General features: G+C 53.2%; 4 protein-coding genes across 4 annotated transcripts; 2 read left to right on the forward strand and 2 right to left on the reverse strand.

The window, feature by feature from the left end:
• Positions 1 to 1,650: 1,650 nt before the first annotated feature.
• Positions 1,651 to 3,055, reverse strand: BO97DRAFT_354030 (uncharacterized protein; the record flags this gene model as incomplete). The annotated part of the gene is made up of 6 exons (XM_025692077.1): positions 1,651 to 1,991; positions 2,047 to 2,108; positions 2,170 to 2,549; positions 2,620 to 2,690; positions 2,762 to 2,798; positions 2,861 to 3,055. 6 exons carry the CDS (start codon positions 3,053 to 3,055, stop codon positions 1,651 to 1,653), a joined length of 1,086 nt encoding a protein of 361 aa, XP_025547677.1.
• A 1,296-nt stretch (positions 3,056 to 4,351) lies between these two features.
• Positions 4,352 to 7,180, reverse strand: BO97DRAFT_437610 (putative non-ribosomal peptide synthase-like protein; the record flags this gene model as incomplete). The annotated part of the gene is made up of 2 exons (XM_025697862.1): positions 4,352 to 7,035; positions 7,135 to 7,180. The coding sequence occupies 2 exons, from the start codon at positions 7,178 to 7,180 to the stop codon at positions 4,352 to 4,354; spliced, it is 2,730 nt and encodes a 909-aa protein (XP_025547678.1).
• A 670-nt stretch (positions 7,181 to 7,850) lies between these two features.
• On the forward strand, positions 7,851 to 8,264 carry BO97DRAFT_428350 (nuclear transport factor 2 family protein; the record flags this gene model as incomplete). The annotated part of the gene is made up of 1 exon (XM_025697287.1): positions 7,851 to 8,264. One exon carries the CDS (start codon positions 7,851 to 7,853, stop codon positions 8,262 to 8,264), a length of 414 nt encoding a protein of 137 aa, XP_025547679.1.
• A 1,851-nt stretch (positions 8,265 to 10,115) lies between these two features.
• Positions 10,116 to 11,492, forward strand: BO97DRAFT_353906 (aspartate transaminase, cytoplasmic; the record flags this gene model as incomplete). Its single annotated transcript, XM_025692072.1, has 3 exons — positions 10,116 to 11,171; positions 11,233 to 11,338; positions 11,431 to 11,492. The coding sequence occupies 3 exons, from the start codon at positions 10,116 to 10,118 to the stop codon at positions 11,490 to 11,492; spliced, it is 1,224 nt and encodes a 407-aa protein (XP_025547680.1).
• Between the last annotated feature and the right edge of the window lie 684 nt (positions 11,493 to 12,176).

Genomic DNA, 12,176 nt, shown 5'->3' on the forward strand with positions numbered 1-12,176 from the left:
ACTAACCAGTTTTACTGTCCTTGCCGCCGCTGTTGTCCTCTTTTTGAACCATCTTACCGGAGACTCTGTTCTCACCGCACCTACAACAGGCGATTCGACGTCGGAGTCTCATACAGTGCTTGTGAGCTGGACTGTAGCGGTATTTGAAGCATGTTCTGAAGGCAAATCTTCGTCACTTTCTGGGCAGTGTCACACCGCGTTAGTGGACTTGATTTCTTGCAGCCAGACGCTAGGCAAAAGGGAAAGTCGCGGAATTGCAGTCCCGTGTTTTGGAGTCGTGTAAATCACCCGCAAGGAGGACTATGCTTTCTCACCGCCGCATAATGGCGGGGTATTAGCAACGACTTCGACAGCGGAGCATACACCTTCCATTGGGTTCATGCTCGATCATTACGGCAAGATGACCTGGTCTGACCTGGCCTTTGGTGATGACATGTTTTTCCCGTATCAAGGCCCGGGGAAGTGGCTCCAACCGCCATTGTCGTCAAATCCATACGAAGAAGCAAGTTTCGTTCTCAGCAATGAGGTGCCGGGTCAGCACCTCGCTCCAGAGTTTCCGAATTGAGCATCGGACGCAGTCGTTCCTCTCGACCAACCCAACACAACCGCAAAGGTCTATAGAGCAGAAATCGGACATATCGCAGCCACTGTAGGTCGATCCCATGGTCACAAGGAGTGTTCCTCAGGGATCCGTTTTCTTCAACTCTGTCAGACACCGGAAACAGGATATTGCAACTCAAATCACTCCGCCAAGACTTTCCGTTCTAGGAAACATTCATGAGTCATGATGTACAGGTCATGCTTTTTTCGACTGGTTGATAAGGCATAATTTAAGCACAATGGCGACTGCGGCGGCTGTCGATGTGATGCACTGGTCTATGCAGATCACTGCCAAGGCCGGATTAACGTCAAATAGGCTTTCCACTGGTGCGGGACTAGCGTGACTGAGGTAGATTGCCTTTGAGGTCTAGGCATGTGTTCCTGCTCTGGTCTTCATTCTTTCCAGGCCCACTATGCATGAGGTCAAGGCGACGTGCCTTAATTTTTGGCACGAATTCCGACGGCCGAAGAGAAATTGACGAACTTCATACAGAGCGAGCTTTGAAAGTGGTGCTTTGCACAAGGGACAATGGCTTTCACTGTAGGGAGCGCTGCCTGGGCTACACAGAGGCGCCAAGCATAACGGCAACGGGCGATGACAGCTCAAATTCACCAATCTCCAGCTCAACGCAAACGTGGTTCTGGTGGCTCCCATTGCCTGACGTCCCAGGCTTTTCCAGCCTTAGACTAAGGCGCTAGCGCAGATTAAACTCATTAGAGTATATTGTCCGAGATCCACCAGTTTGAGGATTGCCATTCACTCGGCCGATCACGGCCAATTTTACATTGTTCTTGGCGGGGCCTACAGGGCCCACCAATACACAACATCGAATCCCACAACACCTCGACACGGGACAAGGGAACAATAGGAATTAAGGAGGTTTACTTTGGTGAGACGGGTTAGCGCAGATTGGTGGAAGCAAAACAGTCATAATCATCATTTCTTAATTGGAGTTTCAGCTGTCACCCGTCGAGTCCATGGACATGTCAAATGGCACAAACCAAAGATAAGGTGCAACGGTCGCAATCTTAATTGCCGGACAAGGCAAGTCAGACGGTCTCATTGACACTAACTTTCGTGACCACGTGAATGCCCTCGGGGAACATGATGCGTTCCTGCGACTCGTTGCGGGTCTCCGCGTCTGCCCGACTGCTGTTCCCCGTCACGGCGTTGAGTTTGATGCTCACCGACTGACCGTGGAAAGTGCGCCGCGTTGAGGTGCCGTACATCTTAGAGGGACCGGTCGAGTCGCTGTCGCTGGAGAGGCCGAGGAAGCGCTGCAGCACGGGGAAGCGGTGCGTGATCAGGGTCTTGAATGAGGGAATGCAGGCGATGAAGATGGCGACCGCGACTTCGACGCACGACCAGAGCTCGGTGTTTACCATCGACCCTAATGCATTTCTGTCAGCGTTGGGGTAAGTCGAACGATTTCTTGGACGACATACAGGTATGGTCCACCGCGAAGGAGTTCATGTAGGACACTCGGATGATGCTTGTTACGCATACACTATCCACATTCACCTTAGTCTTCAGTCACATCATCCCGAGAACATGGAAGGGGAGCATACAGCAGACCCAAACTGAACATCATAACCAAACCCATGCGCTTGCCCCTCGTCATCTTCAACTGCCACAACTTGGGAATCGGCATGATGAAAATGGCCAGGTCGGTGGCTAGCTTTATCGCAAAGTTCGAATAGTACAGAGCCGTCATGTTGACGCAGTAGCCCTCGACGAGACCCGTCGCGTCCCAAGCCTTGTGCACGGGAATACACTGGAAGATGACGACGAAGGTCTCGGCCACGGTCTCGCCGAGAAGGATCGCCAGCAGGCACCAGCAGGCGATCCGGAATTTTCTGCCTGGGAAGATCTGCAGGTACAGCACGCAGAAGGAGATCTTGATGGCGCCGAGGGCAAGGACGTAGGTCAGCATGGTGACGAAGTCGAGCTGTTGATGGGTTTGATCGTGGGTTAGCTACCAGCCTTGACTAGGTCATACAGGTTCGGGAAGGTATTACCTTCAGGAACATGGCGCGGTCGTTGAAACTCGACACCGTACCGATGTGCTTGCCGAAGCCATACCTCGTCACTGAACGGATGCCACCGGTTAGAATACTTTCTCATCGGTTGGCTGGTTCGGCGGAAAGTTCGGTCACTTACTCCACATTGTCGTGAAGCACAGAGCGAAAGTAAAGATCTAGAGCGGCGTTGGACAATTATTAGTCAATTGACTTGCTCCCAACCGCAGGAGGAACGCACCCAGCTGGTGATGCACAGCACATCGTCAAGATTGATCCCCGTCAGATATCGCATCCGCACGAAAAGCCGCACCAGCAGCCCAGCGGTCGCGAACACGAGGAGGATCGTGTTACAAGCGATGATCCCTGGGATTCGGGATTGCGCCAGATAAGCGATACGCTCGGGCGTAAGGTCTCTCTTCCACATCTCTTCCATGGGGGGCGGAAAGTCCGGCTAACCGTCTGGAAGATAGAAAGACCTGAGAAGAGAGTGATTCCAACGAAGGATCAGGAGAAGAAGGATCACATTTGTGAAGAATTTGAAAGGCGTTCCCTTGCAGGGGAGGGGGGAGGGGGGTGTGGCTCGGTCATGATGAGACGGCGAACCCGTATATATGCATCCCGTCTCCGGTGGTGTGCCAAAGAGGTCCGAGCTCTGTTTCAGCCTGCCAGGGGTGGAGATTAGCCCATTCGTCGACACGTGGAATCTTGATCAGTAGTGGTGTCACTTCAGAGGACTTGGTCTTGCAGGCTTTCGCAGCTAGTCTAGCCCCCCCCGGTGAACTGCCCGGGATCGGAGACTTGTCCTCTAATCGGTCTAGTCTCGTGCTACAGGGCATGAATCATGGATAAGATGGGTGTGGGTCCAGAGGACATATCCCGATCCCAATCGTGATTTCCAGCAGACGTTCAAGTCCCACCATGCATCCCCACTCGGTTGAACCAGCCCTGGTCCACTGTGTTTCACACAACAATCGGCATTTTGGTGCCGCAGTGCAAGCAAGCAACGATTATTCGTAAATGCCCGCGTACCTGTCTGTTCGAATCGACTAATCTAGCGTTCAGCACTTATTCTGCGATAGATTGCAAAGCGTGTCACGAAGATCTAAATATATACAGGGGTATATATTCCAGGAGATGTGCTTACTAAGACACACCTTCTCGCTCCTTTTCAGATGCCAAGACATAGATATGCATATCTCACGCCCTCAGCGATCCGATCTATCGGATACATCGCTCCCCTTCAACGCCCTGAGAGCCTACCGTAGGTAATGATATCATCTGACTCGCCAGTAGGTGGTGATATAACAAGTCTCGATACTAACCCCCGACTACCCAAGCCCATCTATGTTAGCCCTAACAAATTCTATACATCGCAGCTGCTGGCGTGGGAAAAGTGACTCTTTTTTGCCGAGTCATTATTGAGAATCCGCGTTGGAAATTTGAATTTGCTTCCTCGAAGTTGTGGCTTTGATGACCGGCGTGGTGCATTACTCACTCGTTGCGGCCGTGAGATCGAGATTGCGGACTAATTATAGAGTGTTTACATGGAGAGGCAGTATGTGCCACGTGATGACTTATAAGAGTCAGAAGAGCCCAGGATGAAAAGAGAAGCCAATCTAGAATGTTTTACTGGAGCAGAGAACACGGAGACAATTCAAGCCAAGACAGACAAGCACACTTTCACCACCGTCACCTTACATCCACATTCCAACCCTCCTACCCAGCAAATTCAGATCCCCCTTGCCGCCAACGCAGCCTTCATCGTCTTCTGGAACCCAAACACATTCTCCGGCGAGATCATCGTGTAATGCGAGCCCACCACCTCATGGAACCTGGGCTCGTCGCGCGTGAAATCCCCCCACAGGCTAATAAACCGCTCGAACCACTCCTCCTTGCCCGAGGCTACCTCCTTGATCGGATGACAGTAGAAGACATCGATACTCTCCACCGAGGGTGCGGGCTCATAGTCAATGGTGAGGTGATGGAGGTTCTGGCCGACATGGGCCCAATTCGCGAGCGCAGCCGGCGACAGGGCGAGCTCAGCAAAGCGGTCCTTATCAATCCGCGCAAGCACGCACTCGAGTATCGCGTCACGATCGCCCATGTCCCTTAGCTGAGCCGCGAGATCGTTCCTACCCGCCTCGGAGAGCAAATCTAGGAAATGGCACAGGTCCAGCAAGGCCGTCTTCCAGTCGACCTGGCGCATGCGCTTCTTGATATGTGGCGGCAGATTGAACGAGCCGAGAAAGCGCACGGTGTCGCCGTGCCGCTCCAGCAGCTTAGCCAGCTCGAATGCCACCATCCCGCCGTAGGAATAGCCAGCGAGCGCATACGGCCCCTGTGGCTGGTGCAGTTTGATCGCCGCGTGATAGCGCCGCACCATCTCGTCCAGCGAGGTCGCCAGCGGCTCCCCGTCGTTAAACCCCGCGGCCCGCAGCGCGAAGATCGGCCGGTCCGTGAAGTACTTCGCCAGGTTCATGAACGCCATAACCTCCCCGACGCCAGGGTGCGCGAGCCAGAGCGGGGTCTTGGTGCCGCGTCGCTGGAGCGGTACGACGGGGTCGTAGGTTGCGCTGCTGGACGGGGAGGCATCGTCGCGGCGCAGCGCGGTCGCGAGATCGCGGACTGTCGTATTGCGCATCAGCGTGCTCAGCGGGATGCTGCCCGGCTGCGACGTGCAGGTGAGGTCGCGCTCGATGTGCCGTTTCAGCTTGATCAGCTCGATCGACGTGATGCCTAGGTCTAGGATGGAGGTCTGCACCCCGAACTCCTCCGGCGTCGCGTGGTCGAGCGAGTTCACAAAGATTGTAAGGAGCTGTCGCTCGAGCTCGTCGCGGGGCTCTTGGTCGGTTGTCTTCTGGAAGAGCGCGAACTTCGCCAGACTTTCTTCTGCGGCGCTCTGGTACTCGCCCCGCTCGTATGCGGCTTTGATCTGGGCGCGAGGCAGCTTGCCGAGAGAGGATTTTGCCACGCTGTTGCGGCTTAGGGGGAGAACTTGCGGCCGGGAGCCGGTCATCTCCAAGCATGCTTGGCGGATGGCGAGGACCGTCTGCACGTGGGAATGAAGGTCTTCGGGGCCGTAGGAGGGGAGGTAGACGATCACGACCTCCTCGGTGTGTCCGTCAGCTGGAAGCGACGAGAAACAACACGCCGAGCCGTACGTGAGCTGCGGGATCGCCTCATATAATCCGGCTTCGATATCCGTCGGGTTATACTTCACGGCGTTGATGTTGAGCACATCCTTCACCCGGCCCTTGAGGAGGAGTTGCCCGGCTTCAGTGGTGTCAATCATTGCCAGGTCCCCTGTGGCGAACCAGCCATCAGTCGTGAAGGACGACCGCGTCGCTTCTTCGTTGTTGAAGTAGCTGCGGAAAACAGCCGGCCCGGTGACTTCCAGATGGCCCAGTTCACCAGCCGGTAAAGCGATGTTTGTGCCCGTGCCGTCTGTAACCCGCACCGAGACCCCGGGCATACACTGCCCCAGGGACGCGACGGGATAGCCGTGGGCTTTCTCGTGCTCGGGAAATCGCGTGTTGAAGATCGCGCCCGCACAGGTCTCTGTCATACCGAAGCCGGGGACGATGACATTGCGAGGGGTGCCATAGCGCTCGAGAAGCAGGGACACTTCCTCGCACATCTGCGTTGTGTTGGCTTCTCCCCCCGAGGTGAGCCAACGCAGACTGGTCAGGTCCCATTGACGTTGGTCATCTGATGAGGCATCTTGCTGCTCTTCCTTCTTTTGCAGCGTGGCATGCATAAGCGCGAGGAAGAAGTTCGGGGCGAAGGTCCAGCCGACACGATGTCGCTCCACGAGGTTGAGCAAGGTGGCAGGCTCCATGAGCACATCTGGTGCCTCCACGAGAACTTGACTGCGGCCTGTGAAGATCGCTTGGAGGTGGATCTCCACCAGCCCGGCGACGTGGTCCAGGCCGACCCAGCTGAGAAATGTAGCGTCAGCTGGGATAGGAAGCGTGGCATGCTTGCCGGTCACGGCCGCGGTGATCTGCTCGTGGGTTAGAGCAACGGCTTTGCAGCTGCCTGAACTCCCTGATGTCAGCATCAGAACCGCGGTCTGGTCTGGCCTAGGGCTCGGGGCCGTAACCCTGCTTCCCTCGACTGAAGGGGTTGCCCCAACGTCCTCAAGGTTGAACATGTCAACACAGGTGGGGACAATGGCTGTTTGGCCGTCGAATTGGAGCAGAAGCCCGGTCGTTGTCAGACATGCCGGCGTGTTCAGGAGTCGAGCCAGATGTTCCAAGTGAGCCAGTCGACGGCTGGCATTGTCGGAGAACGCAGTTGACATTACAGGGATGTACCCTGCAAGCAGCGAAGCCCAGAGCCAGAGCACGCGGTCTCGGTGGTTATCGAAATGTAGAAGGACGATGGACCCGGGCTCGAATGGGAGAGCCGCACCTGCCCGCCGTGCAAGATGCAGCAACTTGTTGTATGATATCTCCTCTGGCTCGCGAATGATTCCTAGCGGGTAGATATACAGTGCCCCGCCATTCGAACTGCCAGCGGTGGCTTCCAGAATCTGTTGAAGGGTCTGCGCTACCATGATTGACGAAAGAATAACAAGACTGATCTTGTTAGCCAAGCTGAGGTGCGATCCTAGCGCTATGGTTGGACTAGATAAACGAACGAGAAGCTGGACGGTCAAGAAAGGCTTTTGCAGATTTGGCTATATGTGTATACGATAGATATTGAGTGAGTTCGACGATTATCTATAGGCATCTATTTAAGGGGTTGAGGTCTTACATATACCTTGGCAAGCAGAGCCAGGATGCCCTATCTTGGAATCCGTGAAATTTAGACTTCAATAAGGCAAACTTGCGACGACGTCAAGACATCGGAATCTTTCCACCCGCAACTTTCCTCGAACCTACTCAGAAGACCATTTGAAGAACGTTCGATCGTATTCGATTACAAATTGACACCGTCGACAAACATCAAACCCCGTTATACGAACGCTCAGCCGCATGTGTGACCGTTCGAGTATCGAGGATCCTACCATCCCGGATCGCCCGGCCATCTCATACGAAAAAGCCAGAAGAGGAGTTTCCCTTTATGGATCCCAGAGGCCGTCAGACTTAATATAAGAGCAGCGGTCAGGAGAGCATGCGTCACGCAGGACCATATAGGCGGCCTTGAAGTGGCGAAATCCGCATCTTTCTGACACTCCCTCCAACACATCCCATACTGTGCCCGTTTCTTGTCGCTGCGAGATCATGTCCGTCTCCGACCATGACCTCATTCGCAATGCCATCGCTCACTGGCCCCTCGCCGTGGACCAGGCTGATCCCCGCCTGTTGACCGAAGCGTTCACGCCGGACGCGTTGGCTCACTACCCGCCGCCCGTCGGGACGTTGAACGGAATCGATGGACTGAAGGGGCTCATGCAAACGCGCCTCCACGGCGTTACCACGTATCACTGCCTGGGCACGCAGGTCATCCAGTTGCAGAGCCCCGTCACCGCAACCGCTAGAACATACTGCATCGGCATACATTTCTACCCGCAGGAGCCTGGACGAGAACCCAGGAGAATCTACGGTTTCTACGACGATAGTCTGGTGAAAAGCGACGAAGGATGGCGGATTGCAGAGCGAAGAGTCGTTGAACATCTTCCTACAAACGCGTTCTGAGGGTTGACGGTTGTGAGGGGCCTCCACGACCGGGTATCCGGCATCGAGTGAATATACGAGGTTGACGCTTCCAGGGTGATTCCACTTTTGGAATATCCTCGCGGGATTTGCTAGTATCATGCTGTGCACCTCTTACTTGATGTTTGATGGTTTGGTTTTCAGCATGTATTAGCTCTAGAATTACAATGGTGGTAGTACGAGCCTCAAAGGTGCAACCTTGCTCACGTAAATTGCAGCGGAGGTGCCGAGCATCTATACTTCTGTCCGTATACCTCCAAGTGTTCCAAAATTAGATGCAGACTTGCCACCAGAACCACAAAACCCGCAGCTTCCAACAAAAATTCACATAGTATAACACAGCTAAATAAAATGTCTGTATATCAATGCTCACGGTCTTCCAAATCGTCTAGAGCTGCGCCATCACCGTCATCGTGCTCGTCAACAAGCGGTATGTCGTACACGGCATTGGTTCTCCTATAATGCATAAGCCACAATGTGGAGAGTGCAAGGGTACCCCTACGCCATAAAGCTTGTCTGCCGTAAGCTACAGAATTATGTGCGGAGTATCGAAACTCCGAGTGTGCTATTCCCGTCTTATCAAATCCCGAGTGTAGGCACGGAAGGAGGCTCATTGTTGTTGTTGTTGGTATTCGTCGGGCAAGAGCAGACACAGGAACTTGAATAATAGCACCGGAGAATGTATGAAACAAAACCTTACTCACTCGTTATGACTTCGCGGGAATGCCCATGTAACTCGTTGGGGTATCTGCTTCTCAGCACCCGATGGGAATGTAAATAGCCACGAGTACTTCCAAATATTTAATAATGACCCGTCAATGGCTTCTGTGGATCGTCTCCGAAAAAGCACTGATGATGACAGGTTTCCCGAATAGGTTGTAGTCTTACTTCTCGTGAGAGCAGCCAATCTCACTTCTCGTAATTACCCTGGAGGGCTTCATGCATTGGAACAAACTCCACCTGGTTATGTTTGGACATCGGCGATTATAATATCATTTGGTTCGTCTGGGATCGGAGTACGAGTTCGCATTTCAGTGCAGCCCTCACAAGGAGGTATACACGTATCCGTATCCCGTGGCACGATGCATGTTCCCCAGGATATACTGCTGTGATACGAGCCCGGGAAGAGATATCGATATAGCCTCGCCTGTCTAGAAAGGAGAAAAATCAATGACTGTTCGGAGGGAAAGAATCAACCTCCTGGCGCCGTGACGGCGACAAATGATGATATCAAGGCTGACACTGCCAATGATTGTGTCAAGAATGCGAAACGGAAAATAATCCTCAAAGCTTTTGGCCTGGTAAAGCGCCACAGACTAGGACTTCAGATTGTGCGGCTCACTGTGCGGCTGCAAGCCCAGATGCCGAAAGTTATTTTCTCAACATGGGCCTGCTTACAGGGTTACGTTCATCTTCAAGCCTCTACTGGGGTGCACATGCCCAGTCGACTATTTGCGCCTCTTTTGAACTACACTTTCCTCAAATGATGATGGGTTAGAAAAGTTGCTGCACAAACACAGCGTAATGAAGACTGCATTTTATGCTCATAAAAGCACAAGTCCAACGTAACACTTTAGTAGATCTATTAACGCTCCTGTAGGCGGAATGTTTTTACATGCCGATGATCGGCTAGCCTATAAAATTGTCTAGATCTTTCCTGACTATTAAAGCCACCGTCTTCCGATGACAGGCGTGAGGTTCTAGAGAGCTATCTCGAGCCCTGTGATCAGACTCAAAGCATGTTCTACTGAACAACGGCCTCATACACTACACTCATTAGAGGACCTTTCAGACTCAACAGCGAGAATGAGCATCCTGGCCCCTCTTGTATCAATGCCTCCGGACGAAATCTTTGACCTGAACCGCGCCTTCGCGCACGACGACAATCCACAAAAGGTCAATCTCACTTTGGGAGCCTATCGTACGGACAACAGCCAGCCTTGGCCTCTTCCAGTGGTACAGGAAGCTGAGAAAGGTCTCTTGGCCAAAGCTGACATTTTTCGCCATGAATATACGTCCATTGAAGGCGATGCGGCCTTTCTTCAGCGCGCCAGAGACTTACTGTTTGGATTCAGCAACAATTCCTCTCGCAATGAGAAGCAGGACGCAACCAAGGCTCGTATCAGCTCGGTGCAGACTGTTGCAGGCACCGGCGCGAATCACCTCGGCGCCCTCTTCCTTGCGAAACATCTGAAGCCACGAGCCGTCTGGCTCTCAGATCCGTCTTGGGATAACCATCAGAGAATTTGGGAGCTTGTCGGTGTCCCCCGCAAGACCTACCCTTACTACTCGGCCGCCACGCATTCATTGGACTTTGCCGGGATGATGGCTACCCTTGAAGCCGAAGCGCATGAGCACGATGTTGTCCTTCTTCAGGCTTGCGGCCATAACCCGACTGGCGTGGACCTGAGCCAAGAGCAATGGAAAGCCCTTGCTGAGCTGATGGAATCCAAGCGCTTGTTTCCATTCTTTGATTCCGCCTACCAGGGTCTCGCTTCGGGGTCGACCTACAAAGATACCTGGCCCATCCGGCATTTCCTGAGCAAGAAACCGATCATGGATTTCTGCGTCGCACAGAGCCTGTCCAAGAACTTTGGTCTGTACGGCCAGCGTGTCGGCGCATTGCACTACGTCCTGGGCCATGAAACACCCAATAACCCTGGGATCATTGGCAACAACCTTTGCCATCTAATCCGCAGCGAATACTCCGTGGCGCCAAGGGGGGGCAGCAACATCGTCAAGGAAATCCTCTCTGCTCCCGGACTCAGCGCCAAATGGCATGGTAACGTTAGGACAATGAACCAACGGCTCACATCAATGCGGGAAGCTCTATACGAGGCGCTGGTCAAGCATGCAGCACCAGGACTCTGGACACATATCATTGAACAAGTCAGTGCTTGAATCTCCCGCCACCATCCGACAATTGGCTAACATCCCTCCTGATATTTAGCGCGGCATGTTTTCCTACACCGGCCTCAGTCCGACGCAGATCGACGTCCTGAGGACCAAGTACCACATCTATATGCTCCAATCGGGGAGAATATCGATCAGCGGCTGTGAGTGACACCGATTCTGAGAGTGTTATTTCTGGATTACGAGCCCACGTATTCCCGTGCGATCTTTCCATCTGGATCTAACTTTCTCTCAGTGAGTGGGAAGAATGTCGCGTATGTTGCAAAAGCGATAGACAATGTTGTGAGGAGCTGCTGAGAAGTTTGAGTTGGCACGTCACCTTGACACCGCTAGTCGCTGGCTTTGCGAACCTGGGGGTGCTGTTGCATGTTTCACAGGATCAGGGCTGAGGACTGGGATCACAACTGTAACACTGAAAATGGAAGATTGGAATGACTGCGAGTTCAGGCACATGCGGCGCAGGGAGAAACGAAGCGTATACGAGAAGAAAACGGGTATGATGTACGTTACCTGCATGCAAAAAGCAAGGGGGAAACGTGGCCTGAGTCGATGCGCAGCCGGCATGACACGAGGCAGATGCTTTCCAGCAATTTAGCTAGAGAACAATCGAAACATGGCCATAATCAAAGACAGCGTGCTGTTCTTTTGAACTTACCTAGCATCGTGCATAGCACCTTGCTCTCTCACGTGGGTGTGTTTGAGTCCCTGCATATGGCATCCCGCCCAGCTGTCTGTTTTCCCAATTCGTCCGTACTACCATTCTTGCTTTTTCTCTATTCCTTTTCTTCTTGGCACATCGGGACATTCAGTTCAGAGTATGTAGCATTGGTAGACGGCTTGGCTGTATGAGATCGTGTCCTTAAACCCTGATAAGCTGACCGAGTCGTCCGAGGGCTGAGATGATCCAGCCTAACATCCCAAACCGTTTAGGAGGTGGCATCATTGGCTGGCACTTTCACGAGAATAGTCTCTTTGCCTTGG

The sequence above is a fragment of the Aspergillus homomorphus genome (genome assembly GCF_003184865.1).
Source record: "Aspergillus homomorphus CBS 101889 unplaced genomic scaffold BO97scaffold_47, whole genome shotgun sequence".
NCBI classification, from domain to species: Eukaryota; Fungi; Ascomycota; class Eurotiomycetes; order Eurotiales; family Aspergillaceae; genus Aspergillus; species Aspergillus homomorphus.